A 17,487-nucleotide genomic window follows, 5' to 3' on the forward strand; every position below is an offset into this window, starting at 1 on the left:
ACACGTCTGCGAATTTTCTCTAGTCCATCTGAATAGCAATACAATGATCCATCGCAGTCGCACTTACTTTGTCTGCTGCTTGTCATACTGTCGGTCTTAGATGCGAGCCAGACGATGGTCACCTCTACGACGGCTCTACCCGCCCGAGCGCCTCCCGCGTGTGATTCCGAGGCTGAGCTGCAGTGCGCGCCTCCAACTCCACAACATTGCATTTGTCCGCTCGCCCGCCCCCAGACAGGCGACCGGTATCTCCTCGCTCTCCAACACCGTCACCGCCGACTCCCATCCACGAACAGCTTGCCTTCCCTGCCTACCGTCTCTCCTTGTCAGAGCATCTCGACACTCGGGATCACTCTGTGCGTGTGTATCCGCGCTTGTTGCTCGACCGAGGTGAGTAGCTTCAGACTGGCAGGAGCTAATAGGAGAGCAAGGATCTCGGAGGCAATCTTGGGCGGTAGCTAGCTCAGTCACGGCAGGCATGCCATCGCAGAGCAGCGAGCAAGGAGCAGCACCAGACACGACCCTTGCTCAGCTGGAGAGGCCTTTCATTCAGGCAGCGAGAAAGGTCCCACTTAGCTCCCGAAGGTTGCAGTTGGGACAAGCTTTAGCAGGCAGCTTGCGCTGAAGCGGATGGCATTCGCCAGCCTGCAAGCGCTACGGAAGCAATGAGAGCGATTGAGCTGACTCTTATCTTTCGGAATCGAACTTCCCGTCACAGATCTATTAAAGCTATCACTCCTTGTCAGTGGCGCGACCGGCAGTCCTCGATCTTCACCATCCTTGCCTGTCCGCCACTACTTGAACACAGGGCCAGCTGCGCCCGCCCTTCTCAGACCTAGTGGACATATCCCTTCCTTTCCGCCCCTCATCATCTTCCTTTCCCAATGTCGTGGACATCTTGGCTAGTGGGGAAGCGGGAGAATACGCATGCGGCCAGGGACGCCATCGTCGGCCTACGATCACAGTTGCTGATGCTGGAGAAGAAGGAGGAGCACCTGAACAAGAAGATTGCGGATGAGATGAAGAAGGCCAAGGCCAACGTGACTACAAACAAGCGAGGTGAGTAAGCTCTTGGTAGGGATGCGAGCAGGACTGATGGTAGGGTCACTGCTAGTCACTGCTGCCGTCATGAGGAGGGCTGACCTATCTGTTGCTTTGTCTGTGGTTGCCTCAGTCGCACAAGCTGCGCTACGGCAGAAGAAGGCGTACGAGAACGAGCTCGACAGGATTGCAGGCACAAGAATGACATTGGAGACCCAAGTCAATGCCATTGAATCAGCAAATATGAACTTGGAGACGATGACCGCGATGAGGAAGGGAGCGGACGCTCTGAGGAATATTCATGGCTCACTGTGGGTATTGGAAGTGGCCTCGCGAGGCTTCGCTTGCGACGAGTGGCTACTAGCAGGAGGCTGACTTCCTGATCTTCTGTCTTTTGTCCTACCAGCAACATCGACAAGGTCGACTCTACCATGGACTCCATTCGGGAGCAGATGGACCTCACAAACGAGATCTCAGACGCAATTTCGAATCCGGTGGGCATGGGTCACGATCTAGACGAGGTAAGTAGAATGACGCCTCTCTGTGGACTTGTCTCTATGTAGTGTCATAGTACTGATATCGTACCCTTCCATTCCGGACCCAGGACGAGCTCAAGAACGAATTGGAGGAGCTAGAGCAGGAAGAGTTGAACGAGAGATTGGTCGGCGCAGAGTCTGTGCCGTCACATGTCCCCGCCGTTGCTGGCCCCAGCCGTGTGTCGCAGACCTCGAGACCACAGCAGGCGCAGGAGGAAGACGACGACGATGCAGAGCTCAGGGCTTTGCAGGCAGAGTTGGCCATGTGAGAGCTTGACGAGGTAGAATCGCATCGTCGCCAGAGTCAGAGGGCGGCACTTCGTACACGTGGCTTTTGTTCCTGCTCCAGTCATTCCCTGTCTCACCTACCATGTTCGCGTTCCCAGGAGTTGGGTCCCTTGTAATTCACATATGATCAAAACATGACGGATACGGATACATTGTTTGCATCACTTCGAGCAAAGTCATGCGAGCTTGGAATGAGATCTCCGAGTTGGTGATGGCAACGTGGAGTGTGCAATGCCTGCGTGCATAGAGTGCCCAGGAAACGTGACGCAGTACAATGGTGAGAGCAATCAGGCACAAAAGTGACACCACTCTGCGGTTTGCGCAACCTCAACATGTCACATTGAGCTCGTCTTTGCCTCCCACCCCTTCTCTCTCTCAATGTAAAGACCGAGAACGTCCTCCTGCCTCTCTTCTCAGGCTGTCCCTGCTCCCCCTTCTCATGCTCGTACCGCTGTCGACGCGTCCATACAGGCTGGCAAAAGGACTTCAAGCGAGTCAGTGCGTCCGTGAACTAGGACTCGTTGCATCAACAAGAGCCTCGGTGGCATGATCTGTTGCAAGTCGGACTGCTACAAGCTTGTTCAGTATTCTACGTGCCATGGAGTGCAAGCTTACGTTGCGATGCAGCCTGCTTTGATTCCTACCTAGACCAGTGAGTGCATGACCAGTCTGCCTCGGAGATGATGAGAATTGCGAACCAGTGAAGGCACTGCCAATGAGCAATTCCAGGGGCCTTTACGATTTGATCCTGTCTTCCGACGCTCCGCATGTCGTAAAGAATGTAAAGGAAAGGAGGATGCTGACGTGCCGCTTGCTCGTACACTTCTACCATGCCCTCACCGGAAGACAGAAGCGCGACGGGCGACAGGGCGCGCATGGACGGCAGCTGACCCTGTCGTGCCGTGGCGATATGTTGCAATCTCTGCGTCATTGCACTTGCTGAGGTGAGTAGCATTCTCAAACGCGCTGCCTCAGGAGGACTACGATGAGAAATGATCCATAAGAGCTGCGCTGTGACTGGCATCAAGTTCCGAACGCTGTTTTCTTCTGAGTCTGCCTAGCCAATCTACGAGCCTTGTAGCGAGACTCGACGTGCTGACCTGCTACACCCTGTTGGACTTCCCTCAGCACTACATGAGAATGGAGGAGCCGGAGTGCGGATAGACAGTAGCTTGTTCCGCTCTGCCGTTGCGATGGGACACTGCGGAATGTCGAGCCGCTGCTTTCCTTTTTGCTTAGGTGAGTGAGATTATGCCCTGCGAGCTCAAAATTTGGGATGGACATGATGAGACGATATTCAGTGAAGGCTATGCCATGAACACCAGCAAGAAAGCAGTCACATTGGTTTTGATCCACAGGCATTCCCCTTTGGAATTGACGGGACGATAAACGACACTGACGAGCCGCACTCTCGTCTCCCGTCTCACAGCCTTGCTTGGACCTTGCGCGAGCAACTAGACGCGACGAAGGACGGAGGAAGGCGTGTAGACAGAAATCTGCTTTCCTTGCCGGCACCGGGCGGAATCTGACCGGTCTTCGGTTGCAAAGAGGCTGTCGGCCCACAGCTCCTTCGTCTTGTCTAATCTTCTGGGTGACATCGGCAAACATCATTCGTTAGCTGCGAGTAGCACCCCGATAGTACCAGCGGCCCGTTCGCCGACAGGAGTAAGCGCATTTACCCCTGTCACGGGTCGCCGATGCGATGAGGCGCCTCTCGACAGGTGAAAGGGGAGCGCCCCTTATTGCGTGCCACTAGCCGCTCAGGAGACTTCTCAGCCGTGCCAGCTTTATCACACTTGCTAGCCATAGTTCGCGCCTATTGATGTGATGAGATCAAGGGGGCCTCGCCGCCCCCTGCTTTCAAACCTCCTTGTTGCGTAGGCAGCACGGCAAGATCACAAATGTAGCAGGGGGTCGAAGAAGGAAGTCACTGGTGCACTCCTCGCTCGTGAAGATTCGCTACGACGAGGTATAAGAGGGAAGCCTTTCTGCAAGCTTTCTCGTCTCCTCTCACCCAAACTCGTCCACTTGACAACTCCACACCAGTCTAATTACACCCCAGTCGGCTCATCCCCCTTTGCACTCTCCAAGTCTAGCCTCTAGTCGCAATCATGCTCATCCGCACTACCTTCCTCGCTCTCGCTCTGGCTCTTGCAGCCATGGCTTCACCTGCCGTGCACGACGGCAAGCCAATTGGTGGCTACAAGGTCCCTGCCCCTGCTCCTACCCCTACCGGGGGCGCTCCTGCTGACCATGCCCCACTGCACCCCGATCCTGTTCGACGATCTCGCGAGCCGGCTCCTACTGGGGAAGTCCCTCCTCCCGCTCCCGTTCAACGTGCTGCCGAGCATCGCAACATGCATGCCCGAGATGGGAAGGACGACAAGACGCAGACGGAACAGCGTCGAGCTGCCCCTACTCCTACCAATGAGACTCCCAATATGCATGCGCGAGACGGGAAGGACGACAAGACGCAGACGAGGGTACCTCCTCGCCCTACCCCTAAGAACGCGGCGCCCAACATGCATGCCCGAGATGCAAAGGACGACGAGACGAAGACGGAAAGGCGACGAGCTGCGCCTACCCCTGTCGCCGATGCTCCCGTAATGGAGCGCCGTGAAGACGACAAGACGTCGAACAAGAGGCGTGCTGCTGCGCCCACCCCCATCGTCAACAATCCTGCGGTAGAGCGCCGTGAGGATGATAAGACGTCGAACAAGAGGCGTGCTGCCGAGCCTACTCCTGTCGCCAACGCTCCCGTTGTGGAGCGCCGCGACGACGACAAGACGTCAAACAAGAGGCGTGCTGCCGCGCCCACCCCTGTCGCCAATGCCCCCGTTGTGGAGCGCCGTGACGAGGACAAGACGAAGGACAAGAGGCATGCTGCTGCTCCGACCCCTGCTCTTTAGTCAGCCACTCCCAACTTCTTGAATGAGGCCGCCGAGGCCGCTATGTATGCGATCTAATGTTAATCCTGTCTCTTGCCGAAACCTTGCCCGGTGCTTCATCTATCAATTAATCAATACTCCTTCACTCTATGTCTTGACAATTTGTTGTGACTGATGATCCTGTTTTGCGGCACCAGGGACCCTTGCCGAGGTAGTCTGAACCCTTTTCGGCAATTTCGGATGGCCGAAGCGCGATGCAGGGTGCAGATGCACCGTGACGTGAATGAGGCTGGCTGGCTGGGCTGGGCTGCGTCTGGCCTGTGTGGGGCCTCGCACCTCCACGCCTCCTCGACGAGGGACACCGCCTGCGATCTTCGAGGTGGAGACGCCAAGGAGCAGGACTCGGCAGCAGTGAGCCATAGCAGCGCGAGCACTTGACGCCAGCGATCCAAAGCAGAAGGAAAGAGGCAAAGGTGCACCTTCATCGCCCGGCACACAGCACCCCGTCGTAATCTTCCCCCCACCTAAGAGTCCACAGCCCCGCAATCTCTCGTGTGAACTTCCCTTTTCTCCTTTCTACCCTAACAATACTATATCCTGTGTCCCATCTCAGGCCAGTGCATCGTACTCATTGCCCAGGATGGCTACCTATAGTGGGTCTCACAAGATCCCAACTGTCCAAGAGTTCCGCGAGACCGAGCGTCAGAGGGAGCAAGCCGCGGCTTCCAATGGCACCGAAGTCGCCAGCGATGAAGCAGCCGAAGCCCCTCCTCAACGATCTGCCTCCGGAGCTCATCCTCCTCTCAGTCAATACCGGACCTCCATCAGCTCGGGAGCTGCCACTGCGCCTGCCTCTGAAGGAGCTGGCGGAGAGCTGAGGCAGCGCAAGCCCGCCGCGACTGATAGTGGTGCCGCTCCTCCTCCGCCGCCCAAGGATGGCGACGACGTAGAAGGTGACGACGAGTACACATCGCAGAGCGGAGCTGCTGAAAAGGAACGCTTGAAGAAGCAGTCGCAGCCGAAGGGGAAGCCAACTGACAGCTTCAAGGCCAAAGGAGAGCGGTAAGTCATCACTCACGCCGTGGTTGCATGACTTCGCCTTCACTTCATTTGCTGATCAATTCACCCTTTGCTGCGTCTCTTGCGCTGACAGGAAGGTCGATGATCCTACCACTGGAGGCAAGGTCATTGTGGCAGATGGCCACGACAGCGGAAAGGTGAGTTGCGTGGGCTTTCCGCCTCAACCTACCAATCGCAATACTCATACTGGAATTCTGTATGCTAAATGCTCTTCACGTTCTCTATGATAGGTCTCTCCCGACAAGCTCGAAGCTAGGTACTTCGACGGAGACAGCAAGAAGGGATTTTCAACCAATTGGCCCAACGACAGGAGCAAGCATGACCCTGTTCACGTATCTCCTGCCCCTGCTGAGCCTTCGAATATCCTCATCCATCCTTTCCCAGAGCCTCTGGATGTCGGGTCCATGACCAGACTGACTGGTGCTTTCCACAAGCTCGAGATTGGTCTTCTGGTCGGCTCAGCCGTCATTTGGCTCTTCACTGCCTTCGGTAGCGGATACTGGAAGTTCTTCCTCCGATCCACCATTGTCTTTGGTGGTGCCTTTGGTGCAATTACTGCCGTCCACCTTGCGCTTCGCCAAGTCGAGAAGGACATGGAGGGCGTCCGAACGCACATGCATACTCAACGTGGACAGGACTATGCACCTCCCATCCCGGAGAGTGTCGAATGGCTCAATGCAATGATTGCTATTGTCTGGAGGCAAATTGACCCCGCTACATTCATTCCGATGGCAGACCAGATCGAGGACGTCATGCAACAGTCCGTACCTGGCTTCATCCAAGCCGTCAAGATTTCAGATCTTTCGCAGGGAACCAACCCCTTCCGCATGGTCTGTCTCCGAGCTTTGGCAGACGTCATGGGAGAGAAGGGCTACCCTCGAGCAGAATGGATGAAAGAGGGTCAGCCCGAACCCAAGGCTCAGACAGACAAGAAGGCCGAGATCGCTGCCAAGAAGGACGATGCAGATGGCGACGGTATCAGCGACGATGACGAGGCAGGAGACTTCTACAATGTCGAATGCTCCTTCTCCTATTCTGCTAGGCCTGGAACTACCAATAAGGACCGTGCTGAGAATATTCACTTGCTGATCGAGTTCTTCCTCGGCGCATACGATCTTTTCCAGGTGCCTCTGCCAGTCTGGGTTCAGATCGAGCACATCAGTGGTACCATCCGTCTCAGGTGCCAATTCGTCTCTTCTCCACCTTACATTCGCAACGTTACCTTCTCCTTGATGGGTGTGCCTCGCGTTGAGGTATCCGTCCAACCCATGGCGAAGGCTATTCCGAACTTGCTCGACATGCCATTGATCAGCGGTTTCGTCCAGTCGGCCATTGCTGCTGCTGCCAACGAGTACGTCGCACCAAAGTCTATGACGATGAACCTCGAAGAGATGCTCTCTGGAGGTGCTGCAAACGACACGAACACGGTCGGTGTGCTTTGGGTCAAGCTGGGACATGGAGAAGGTCTGTCTGCACAGGACTCAAACGGAAAGTCTGACCCATACGTCAACATTGCCTTCAGCAAGTTCGGACGACCTCTCTACAGTTCTCGAATCATTTTCGAAGATCTCAATCCCAACTTCAACGAATACGTGCCCCTCCTTGTTTCCAAGGACGATGTTCGCGGTGGTGAAGAGCTCTCCATTCAATTGTGGGACTCGGACGAAAGGACTGCTGATGACATCGTTGGACGTATCCATGCCATCCCTCTCGGTGAGCTGATGAAGCACCCGAACAAGATGCATGATCGAACAGACCACCTCGCAGGATTCGAAGACGCAGACGAGATGATTGGAACCTTCACCTGGAGTGTGGGCTTCTTTGAGAAGCACAAGCTCAACAAGGACTTGCAGAAGCAAGTCGAAGCTCGCAAAGAGAAGGAGAAGGAGGCAGAGGCCAAGGAGGCGGGCGAGAAGTACAAGAAGCCTCCCCCTCCCACGAAGGAACAGGAAGACGCTCCTCCCGATGCAACCATCTGCCCACCAGACACCAGGTACAAGACCGCCATCTTGGGCATTACCGTCGCCAGCATCAGTGCTCTCGCTACGCGAGAGGTCGAAGAAGGTCTCAAGGGCAAGGAACGAGAAGGCTCCATGGGTCAAGATGTCGATGCCACACAGGAGGGCAAGAACCTCCCCAGCGCTTACTGTGAGATTGTCCTCAATGATGACATCTTGTACAAGACTCGTGTCAAGCCGTACTCGAACGCTCCCGTCTTCAACGCTGGTACCGAGACCTTTGTCAGGGACTGGACGCAAGCCAATGTCACCATCATCGTACGAGACGCCCGTCTTCGTGAGCATGACCCTATCCTGGGTATCGTCCAGATCCCAGTGGGAAAGACCTTCACCGAGTCTTCCACCGTTTCGGCTCCCTACTCACTCAGTGACGGTATTGGTTACGGTCGCGTGAACCTGACTCTCAATCTGCGTACTCTGAAGCTCGACCTGCCCAAGGAGCTCTCAGGATGGGATACGGCTACCGTGGAGCTGCTTTCTGAGATTGAGGTCAGCGGCTCTACCCCAGACTGGGAGTCTCGTCTGAAGCACGCAAAGATCCGCGCTAGCACCGGTGACGACACCCAGCGCATGAAGCCAGCTAGCAAGCAGCCCCAGATCAACAATAGCACTGGTACTGCAACTGGAAGCGACGACGACGAGAACGATCCAGCTGTTGCCCGTCTGCCCGTCTACGACCGATACTCGAGCTCTCTCTCCTTTGACTTTGGCGGCGGCGGTCTCATCGGTGGGAAGCCGGATGCCATTGCCGTCTTCAGTCTTGCAGAAATTGCCGACAACGAGGCGACCGACATTGAGGTGGCCATCCTGTCTTCGCCTCACCCAGGCACACTGAGGCGCAACTACATCGACGAGTTTACGAAGAAGACGCACGAATTCGAAGTCGTTGGAAAGCTCCGTTGCAGGATTCGTGTCGACTCTGGTCTGGACGAGGACCACGAGAGACTGGCAAAGGGACGCTATGCTCGCCATGCTTACGATGTTTATGACCGTACGATTGCCATGCCGGAGCGAGCCGAGAAGAACTCTCACGCCAATGACGATGGTGTTGTGGACCGCAAGGAGCAAAAGGCAATGGATGCAGCCAAGACAAAGGCTTTGCACGCCCGTCATCGTGGTTCCTACGGCTACGCTCCCGTAAGGACTTCAGTGTGGGCAAAGGATGGCCTGAAGGAACGCTTCAGGAAAGTAGGAAACACCATTACTGGCAAGAAGGACAATGACTCTCAGGAAAAGAAGGTGGCGAGTGAGGCGTGAGGTTGCCCGGAGGAGGTGATGGATGAATATTGATTTTCGCGTACTATATTGACGGAATAGCATCAGTAGCTCATTTCACCATCTCGTCTGTTTAGCGTCTGTCTAGCAAAAGAGAACGAGTGAAGCTGCCAAGCGCCGCTCAGTGCAAGTCAGGACACATCAGGTGCTGGATGAGATCGAGGCGCTGTTTGCTAGTGCATGAGATTTGTCTAGACGATGTGCTTATGCTCTCTTACAAGACGAAACTGCCCACAACTCCCTCCACGAGCTTCTTGATCACCTCACTCTTTTGTTTGCCTACCTCCAGAACCTCTTCATGATTCGCCGCCTCCTTCTGATCTTTTGCGCCCACGTCTTCTCCAGCACTCCCCCCGGCTTGCTGTGCAGCAACGAGTGCTGCAAACGTATCCGCATAGGGTGTGACGACGACCTTGTTGGTAATGAGTGAAATGGCGAGCACTCGCAGTCCACAGTGGCGCGCAGCGAGAATCTCAGGAACGGTGCTCATGCCTACACAGTCTGCTCCCAGCTGACGCAACGCGGCGCATTCGGCTCGACTCTCATAAGTGGGACCACTGACGTAGGCGTAGGTGCCTTCGCGCACGCTCTGCTCCTCCTTTGGCTTGGAGAGGTTGAGCAGACCCTGCCGGGAGGCCTCGCTGAAGAAGGCCAGTCTGAGGGCGGGATCGTACGCATCTGATGTAGGAGGGAAACGCGAGCCTAGACTTAGATTGTGGCCCACGAGCGGGTTCAGTGCTGTGAGTGTGGGCAGGGAGAGATGGTCGTGTAGTGCAAGGATGTCTCCCACCTCGTAGGTGGGGTTGATGCCTCCCGAGGCGTTTGTGACAATGATGGCCTTTGCGCCTAGACATCGCATGACCCTTGTTGGGAAGACACACTGTTGCGGCGTGTACCCTTCGTACAGATGAAACCTTCCTAGCGCCGCTACTACGGGCACCTTCTTTCCCGAGGGGGATGCAATGAAGCCAAAGGCGAGGGAGTTCTTGTGTCCCGCGACGGAAGATTGGGCAAAGCCTGGAATGGAAGAGTAGGGCACTTCGACCTTGTCTAGGAGGGATTGGCCGAGAGTCGCGAGACCGGAGCCACAGATGATGCCCCAGACGGGACGGTGCAGGGCGGGAGGGACAGCATTGCGGATAGCCTCTACTGCTTGGGCGAATTCGGCAGGTAGCTCGGAAAGCTCAAAGGGATCAGAGGAAGACATGACTGCGTCGAGTGCTGGTCAAGGAGGGACTCGGCTGAGTGTTGGTGTTGGTGTTGGTGTTGGAAGATGTCCCCTCGGCGCGTCTTCTATTCTGCCGCGATAAGATTAGACGAGGGTCGACTACGAAGGTCTCCGCCAAGGTTGCCGAGGCTTGCCGGCTGGGATCCTGGCGTGCCGTCGTCGCTGTGCCGACGGCCCAAGCCGTAAATGCTCCGACGTCATTGCGCGCCAAAGTCACAGTCGTACGACCTCGACCTCTCTTTCCGCAACTTGACCTTCCTACCATTCCACACTCACCTTCTCCTCCATCATACGCATCCTGATTTACAGCTCGAGACACCTTCGAAACCACACGGAACTTTGAAATCTTCGCTCTGCGCCTGCAAGCCCACGCTCTTCATCATGTCAACACCTCAAAAGACGCCTCCCAAGTCCATTGTGCGGCCCGGTCCCTCTCCACAGGGTCCAGAAGGCTGGGAGGAGCGTCGTCTAGAGCGCGAGTCCAACCTAGCCGGTGGAGCTCGCAAAGGCGCCGCTGCAGGAGATCTGGCAGCTCAGGCCAACCCAGGTACGGCCGAAGCCGCCTCTACTGCCGAGGGAGAGGCTGGTACTGATACCGCTGCTGGTGCAGCTCCTGGAGCAGCAGCCGGAAGCGGGAACAGTTCCTCCAGCAGCAGTCCTTTGGCAGCGGTCAAGAAGGGCGTGAGAAAGGTGGGAGTGAAGATGTCACTGGTAGAGCCGAAGATGAACGAATTGGACTCGACGAGGAAGGATGCTGCTATGCAGGTGAGTTGAGAAGAGGCAACATAGCGTTCAGATGCCAAAAAGGTTAGCTTGACTGACGATTCTTTCTATCCTTCATCTATGTACGACAGGATGCTTCGACGGGCCCAGAATTGGCCTGATCTGTGACACTCTGGCTCCGTCTGTACCTCGAGCTGGCGACTGATTGCCCCTCGCAGAAGGGCGGACACTTGTATATATTTCTAGCAACGTAACGTGCAAATGCGACAGCAATTAGATTACGGATTTTGCAAAGATCGATTAGGAGATGTCAAGAGTGAAGGATGTCCACATCTCCGTCTTCCTCTCCTTGCTCCGCCATCTCAGCATCCTCTCTTGGTGTCTCCTTTGCCTTGGCCTTGAGCTTGCTCAGTAGAGACTGGGTCACCTTCTCCTGCTGATGCGAGTCGTCCAGATCGTCGTTGGTGATGCCGCTCTCGGACGTATTGCCTCCCAGAGACAAGGAGCCGAGCGCAGGGGACGATCGACTGCTGGTACCGCCGCTGCCCGACTCCATACCTGACACTCTTGCTGCGAGCTCCAGCTTCCTCTGACCAAGTGCCAGGATATCCTCATCGATTGTGCCTCGGGAGATGAGCTTGATGACATTCACCTCCTTCTCCTGTCCAATACGCCAGCAACGATCTTCTGCCTGCTTATCATTCTGAGGATTGAAGTCCTGATCTAGCATGATGACCCAGTTGGCAGCTGTCAGATTCACACCTACCCCTCCGGCCTTGGTCGTGAGAAGGAAGCAGGTGATGTCGGGATTCGTCTGAAAGTCATCGATGACACTCTGTCTTTCTTCGACCTTGGTACTGCCGCTGAAGGCAATCCAGCTGAAGCCCATGACCTCGAGACAGGATATGAGCAGGTAGAGGGCCATCTCAAATTGGCTGAAGATGACCAACTTCTCCCCTCGCGCCTTGATGTCAGTGATCAGCTCCTTGAGCTTCAGAATCTTTCCCGAGTTCATCCAGGCTTGCTTGTCCAATTGATGCTTACGAGTATGAGGGTAGTTGTACGCCAGCCTGCTCAACTCGCAGTCCGAATTGATGCCAAAGTCCTCCCGCAGATGTTGCATATTATCATCCATGTGCTCTGGCTCCTTGACATAATCCTTGACCAACGCAGCAATCTTCTTGTCTGTGTAGATGGTACGGAAGAGGAGAGGGTGAATGGCACCTTTCCGTAGGCGCATCAGGATGTTGGACGCCGTGTCTTTCTTCTTCTTGGTCGCCGGATCCTCGTCTTGGCCCAAAAGCTCCAACTGGGTCCGAGCAAGAATCTTCGAGTAGATCTTCGCCTGGTTTGGGGTCATGTCGCAGTATTCGACCAGGATGTTCTTCGCCGGAAGGGACAGAACCTTGTCTTTGAGACGGCGCAACACAAAGGGCATCATCATCCTCTTTGCCCTATCCACTCTTGACTTGGACAGCTCAGAGTCCTTTGCACCCGCCTTTGTCTTGAAGATGGTGGTCAAAGCTTCAGAAGCACCCCGGAAATCCCCAGGCATGATGAAATTGAGCAGCGATATCAGCTCCAAGAGGTTGTTCTGCAAAGGCGTACCCGTCAAGAGCAGCCGCCATTCTGCTCGTACTTGCATAAGCACGCGATAATTGTTTGTGTTCTGGTTCTTGAGCTGATGGCCCTCATCGAAGATGCAAGCGTTGAAGCGAAACTTTCGGAACCACTTGGCATCGGTCTTTGACGTGGCGTTGTTGTAGCTCGTGAGTACGACGTCAAGATCGTCGTGATCCTCGTCGATCTCGTCTCGTATGTCGCGTCGCTCGCTCTGCGATCCGGCGAAGACGAGGTAGTTGAGCTCCGGACCGAAGCGCTTCAGCTCCCTTGACCAATTCTCAATCGTGGAACTAGGTGCGACGACAAGATTGACGCCCTTTATGCCCCGATTCTTGAGATCGCAGAGCATCGCAATCACCTGGCATGTTTTGCCAGTACCCATGTCATCGGCAAGAATGCAGCTCGTCTCATTTCGATAACGAGCGGAGAGCCAATTGACTCCCTCGAGCTGATAGTCTTTCAGAGTAACGTCCATGCCCTTTGGCTGCTTATGGAGATAGTAAGGGTCCTTTGCAATGGCCTCTGGCGAACAAGCATCCTCTAACCGTTTCGAACGTGCCTCGCACTTCCTCAGAACCTTGTCTACCGTCTCAAAAGAGGAGACGATCTCGACGTAGTCCGTGAAGAGCTTGCCCGTGACGCCTTTGGTGGACTTCAGTCTAGCCTCGGCATCCTCGGCATCGTCAAATGGGCGCAGACCAGTGATGATCTTGGCTTGCGCCGCGGAACACCCTGAAGACATCATCGAAGATCAGAAAGGTCAGCAAGACTGAAAACGATTGCATCAACGGCCAGCCGGCCATCTTCACTCACCAATGGTGTCAACGAAAGTATCCTCAGCTGCTTCATTAAACCACCGTACAGCTGCCGCCTCTCTCTCCGCCTGATCGCGAGACTCTGCGCCTTCACTCGAGTATCCGCCCTCACTGTCTTCATCTGAATCGATTGTGATCTCTTCCTTGCGGCTTGGCCCACTCTGCGTCGACTTTTTGAGAGGGACCGGCGCGCCGCGACTGGCCGAGCTACCATTCCTGGGTAGCCCCGATGGGCTATGGCTGGATCGCGCGGAGGAAGAAGTTGAGCCAATTACAATGGCTTGCCCATGATCTGAGCCCTTCTGAGCTTTCTGCGATTCCAAGCGCAGAATGGCCTCCTTATGGTTTCCTTTGCACGCTTCCATGGCTCTGCGCACTTCTTGAAGCGACTCAACCTTTGTGACGAACTGAATCCGCTTCAGCGTTGCTTCATCTGCCGAGTCTGAGATGTAAATGGGCGACGCAGGAGCGGCATTTGGCTTGACAGGCGAGCTATCATCGGCTGGGGGCTGCCCTCTTCTGAACTTGCGCTTCTTCACAGGCTGATCTGCTTCAGCTCCACTGTCATCGGAGTCGTCTACAGTATGTATGCTGCGCCGACTGCCTTGCGAGCTGGCCGACCCTTCTCGCTCATTGTAGCGAAATCTGTCGAGGCCAGGAATTGCTTTGGATGACGATGAGGAGGAGGATGCCGCCGACTGCAGCGGCGAAGCTAGGCGCGCCTTTGGAGGTACGGCGCTTCTGATGGTAGAGGGCATGGCTGAGCTGCGCTCATAGGTACTGCCACCGTTGCCCGATCGCGCTTTCAAGCTGTTGGCAAAGCTGCTGCCGAAGGTCGACTTCTTGCCTTGCATGGCACTGTGAAGACGCGAGCCCGAAGTTGACGCTGACGCGGAAGCTGCCGAAGCTCGCGGGGCAGAAGAGGAAGATATGCCGCTGATGGCCCGTTCTGTGCTGATGGGAGACGAGTCCGGCGCATATATCCTGCCCGTTGGGCGTCCATTACCCGACGACATCGTCTGAGAGCAAGGTGTGACGTGAAGAAAGGAAGTAGTGCTCAAACGCGACGACTGCGCCTCGTAGGCTTTCCTGCGTGTCGTATCGAAAAGTTAAAGGGCGGGTGGTGGTGTTGGTGCGGGCTGGACGTGCCCGGGGCCATTTCCGCCAAATCAGAACCTTCGCGCGAAAGTGAGCCACGCCCCGCCAAGCTCGCCCCCTTCCGTTCCTCTTGCGAGGGCGGCAGCTGAGGTCCCACGAGAAGGAGGCATTGGCACGCACATCTGTCTCAAATCGAGATGGCTGCCGCAAAGGCACTGTAAGATCGAGCAAAGACGATAAGGAGAGCGCAGACCGCAATGCCATTCTGTCTGGCAGGAGCTTGGGACACCCAGATCTTCTTGGCGTCAAGAGAAGGGCAACGTTTCTCCACGGGGCCGATCGGCTACGCGCAAACATCCCAATGATCTTCGTTCACGTTGCTCCTCCAAGAAGCGACAGAGTAAAGCTACTCGATGCAACACTGATTGCCCACAGCAAAGTCGGGGGACCTTGGCGCGTCACAGAGGTTAAATCCGCCGACATGGATATCTCGGACATACCAACCTCGGAAGTGGGGCGGCTTCTAGACGGCATCTCGAAGACCAGAGCGGGCAGCCACCAACCACTCCAAGATTGATTCGCCGGAGAGGGCGGCCTTCCCATGGAAGCTGCCGGCGGATACAACGACTCCCCGTGGGGGTGTGTGGATCTCCAGGGCTTGCGGGAATGCTGTCGGTGTTGGCAGTGGCCGATGGCTTCCCCGGGGCGCGCAGGTGGCGGTCGTGGGAAGCGAGCCAAGGCCCCTGCAGCGCCCGTGCGGAGAAGGATCGATTCGCCTCCAACTCCACACGCCTCGCCCCACGCCGCCTCCACCCCCGGCCTGCCGCCTGACCCTTGACCCTCTTCGGATGGCAGACGGTTGCACTACGCCGGCCTCTGCCTTGCCTCTGACGTTGAGGATGCTTCCTTGCCGAGGAATAGCGGTGGTGCTCCAAGGATAGGCACTCCACCTCTGCTTAGCTGCCCAAACTCCACCCCTTTATACCGGCATTGCCAAAGGGGGGCTGGTGTCTGTCTTCCTCCTGTCCACATCCCGAACTACTATATAGATCACGCAGATCCCTTGTGACCAATCATCGCCCACAATGTTCGCCGCTCGAAACGCTTCATCTCTTCTGCGTACTGCTGTTAAGCCAATTGCAACACCCTCTCCTGCTCCCCTTCGCAACTTCTCCTCTTCTCGAACCAACATGGGAAAGGTGAGTATGGACACTACGTCTCTTCTGAAACAGATTGAGCTGATGCAGAATCTGTCGATCCCTGTCTGTCTACCCCGCGAAGATTCTCGCTGTACTGTACGATGGTGGTAAGGTAAGTTGCTGACAGCAGTGGCAGCATTACTTCTTGACGTTTCTACTGACCATTACGACCGCTCTGTCCTGACAGGCCGCCTCTGAGGAGCCTCGTCTCCTCGGTACCACTGAAAACGTACTGGGTCTCAGAGTGAGTAGCTTGCTGCTCATGGAGTTGCATCTCGTTGCTATACTTACGCTTCTCTCCCCATGTCATCCTGCGTGTAGGACTGGGCCAAGGAAAACGGACATGAGCTGATCGTGAGTATCTGACGCTGGCCACACGAGACGGCACTGTGCCTAGGCATTGAACCCTTGCCAGCGATGACGCCGATGACTGCGAAGTTCATTTGGCGGAGGTGTCTAAGATTGGACCTTGCCCGGCAGACACGGCAGCTAACCTGTGTCATCTCCCCCTCTCGCTTATCCCCGCCTTATCTCCACAGGTGACTTCGGATAAGGAAGGCGAAGGATCTGAGTTCCAAAAGCACGTGAAGGACGCAGAGGTCCTGATCACCACCCCCTTCCACCCCGGATATGCCACCAAGAAGATCTTGGACTCGGCCAAGAACCTCAAGCTCGCCGTGACTGCTGGTGTCGGTTCGGACCACATTGACCTCAATGCTGCCAATGAGCACAAGATCACCGTCGCCGAGGTGTCGGGTTCCAACGTCGTGTCCGTAGCTGAGCACGTCATGATGACGATCCTCATCCTTGTCAGGAACTACAATGTCGGCCACGAGCAGGCTGTCGGAGGCAAGTGGCAGGTTTCCGACATCGCCCGAGATGCCTACGACCTCGAGGGCAAGGTCGTTGGAACCATCGGTGCCGGACGTATTGGCTACCGTGTCTTGGAGCGAATGGTTGCTTTCAACCCCAAGGAGCTCCTCTACTATGACTACACTGCACTGCCCGACGAGGCCGCCAAGAAGGTCGGTGCAAGGCGAGTGGAGGATTTGAATGACTTCCTGGGACAGTGTGACGTCGTCACTGTCAACTGCCCACTTCACGAGGGAACTCGGGACCTGATCAACAAGGACAACGTCGGCAAGATGAAGAAGAACTCTTGGCTCGTGAACACCGCTCGAGGAGCCATCTGCAACTCTGAAGCCGTCGCCGAGGCGGTCAACAGTGGCCACATTCTGGGTTACGGAGGTGACGTGTGGGAGGTTCAGCCTTCGCCCGCCAGCCACCCTTGGAGAAAGATGCTCGGGCCTCACGGCCGAGGTAACGCCATGGTGCCCCACTACTCTGGAACCACCCTGGATGCCCAGAAGCGATACGCCGACGGAACTATTGAGATTATTAAGAACTACTACGCTGGAAAGCCTCAGAATCCAGCTAACCTCATCGTGGAGAACGGCGAGTACGCTACGAAGGCATACGGTCAGAGGAAGAAGGGTGTCGCCTCCTAGATATATGCAGGCGAAAGGATAAGGACCTAGCCGGTACCACGGCTGTGGGGCCTCTGGAGATTTGATAGGGGAGGTTCGGAAGAGTGAAGTGGTGAGACACGCGGGAGTGAGGGTGGTCTGCTGTCTTGTTTGTTACAACCTGCACTCTCTGCGCAATGTGATTACCG

At 55.8% G+C, this 17,487-nt stretch overlaps 7 protein-coding genes across 7 annotated transcripts; 5 read left to right on the top strand and 2 right to left on the bottom strand.

Annotated features, from left to right (window-relative positions):
• Positions 1-682: 682 nt before the first annotated feature.
• Positions 683-1,971, top strand: BCV69DRAFT_174673 (Snf7-domain-containing protein). The gene is made up of 4 exons (XM_025489528.1): positions 683-1,059; positions 1,175-1,352; positions 1,448-1,562; positions 1,658-1,971. The coding sequence occupies exons 1-4, from the start codon at positions 885-887 to the stop codon at positions 1,844-1,846; spliced, it is 657 nt and encodes a 218-aa protein (XP_025348742.1). The 5' UTR covers positions 683-884; the 3' UTR covers positions 1,847-1,971.
• Positions 1,972-3,480: 1,509 nt separating this feature from the next.
• On the top strand, positions 3,481-4,837 carry BCV69DRAFT_174604 (hypothetical protein). Its single transcript, XM_025489527.1, has one exon. It carries the CDS (start codon positions 3,977-3,979, stop codon positions 4,772-4,774), a length of 798 nt encoding a protein of 265 aa, XP_025348743.1. The 5' UTR covers positions 3,481-3,976; the 3' UTR covers positions 4,775-4,837.
• Positions 4,838-5,247: 410 nt separating this feature from the next.
• Positions 5,248-9,556, top strand: BCV69DRAFT_282303 (hypothetical protein). Its single transcript, XM_025492311.1, has 3 exons — positions 5,248-5,815; positions 5,907-5,970; positions 6,064-9,556. The coding sequence occupies exons 1-3, from the start codon at positions 5,394-5,396 to the stop codon at positions 9,106-9,108; spliced, it is 3,531 nt and encodes a 1,176-aa protein (XP_025348744.1). The 5' UTR covers positions 5,248-5,393; the 3' UTR covers positions 9,109-9,556.
• On the bottom strand, positions 9,275-10,466 carry BCV69DRAFT_174504 (inosine guanosine and). The gene has a single exon (XM_025489526.1). The coding sequence runs from the start codon at positions 10,331-10,333 to the stop codon at positions 9,341-9,343; it is 993 nt and encodes a 330-aa protein (XP_025348745.1). The 5' UTR covers positions 10,334-10,466; the 3' UTR covers positions 9,275-9,340.
• A 147-nt stretch (positions 10,467-10,613) lies between these two features.
• BCV69DRAFT_282305 (hypothetical protein) lies at positions 10,614-11,398 on the top strand. Its single transcript, XM_025492312.1, has 2 exons — positions 10,614-11,119; positions 11,209-11,398. The coding sequence occupies exons 1-2, from the start codon at positions 10,736-10,738 to the stop codon at positions 11,236-11,238; spliced, it is 414 nt and encodes a 137-aa protein (XP_025348746.1). The 5' UTR covers positions 10,614-10,735; the 3' UTR covers positions 11,239-11,398.
• Positions 11,399-11,609: 211 nt separating this feature from the next.
• On the bottom strand, positions 11,610-13,589 carry BCV69DRAFT_242783 (hypothetical protein; the record flags this gene model as incomplete). Its single annotated transcript, XM_025490044.1, has 2 exons — positions 11,610-13,432; positions 13,514-13,589. Coding segments are annotated over 2 exons (1,899 nt in total), but the record flags the coding sequence as incomplete, so codon positions are not given.
• Positions 13,590-15,698: 2,109 nt separating this feature from the next.
• BCV69DRAFT_287234 (NAD-dependent formate dehydrogenase) lies at positions 15,699-17,320 on the top strand (the record flags this gene model as incomplete). Its single annotated transcript, XM_025493550.1, has 5 exons — positions 15,699-15,812; positions 15,895-15,924; positions 16,000-16,056; positions 16,134-16,166; positions 16,352-17,320. 5 exons carry the CDS (start codon positions 15,699-15,701, stop codon positions 17,318-17,320), a joined length of 1,203 nt encoding a protein of 400 aa, XP_025348748.1.
• Positions 17,321-17,487: the final 167 nt, after the last annotated feature.

Source organism: Pseudomicrostroma glucosiphilum (assembly GCF_003144135.1).
Source record: "Pseudomicrostroma glucosiphilum strain MCA 4718 unplaced genomic scaffold BCV69scaffold_5, whole genome shotgun sequence".
NCBI lineage: Eukaryota > Fungi > Basidiomycota > Exobasidiomycetes > Microstromatales > Microstromataceae > Microstroma > Microstroma glucosiphilum.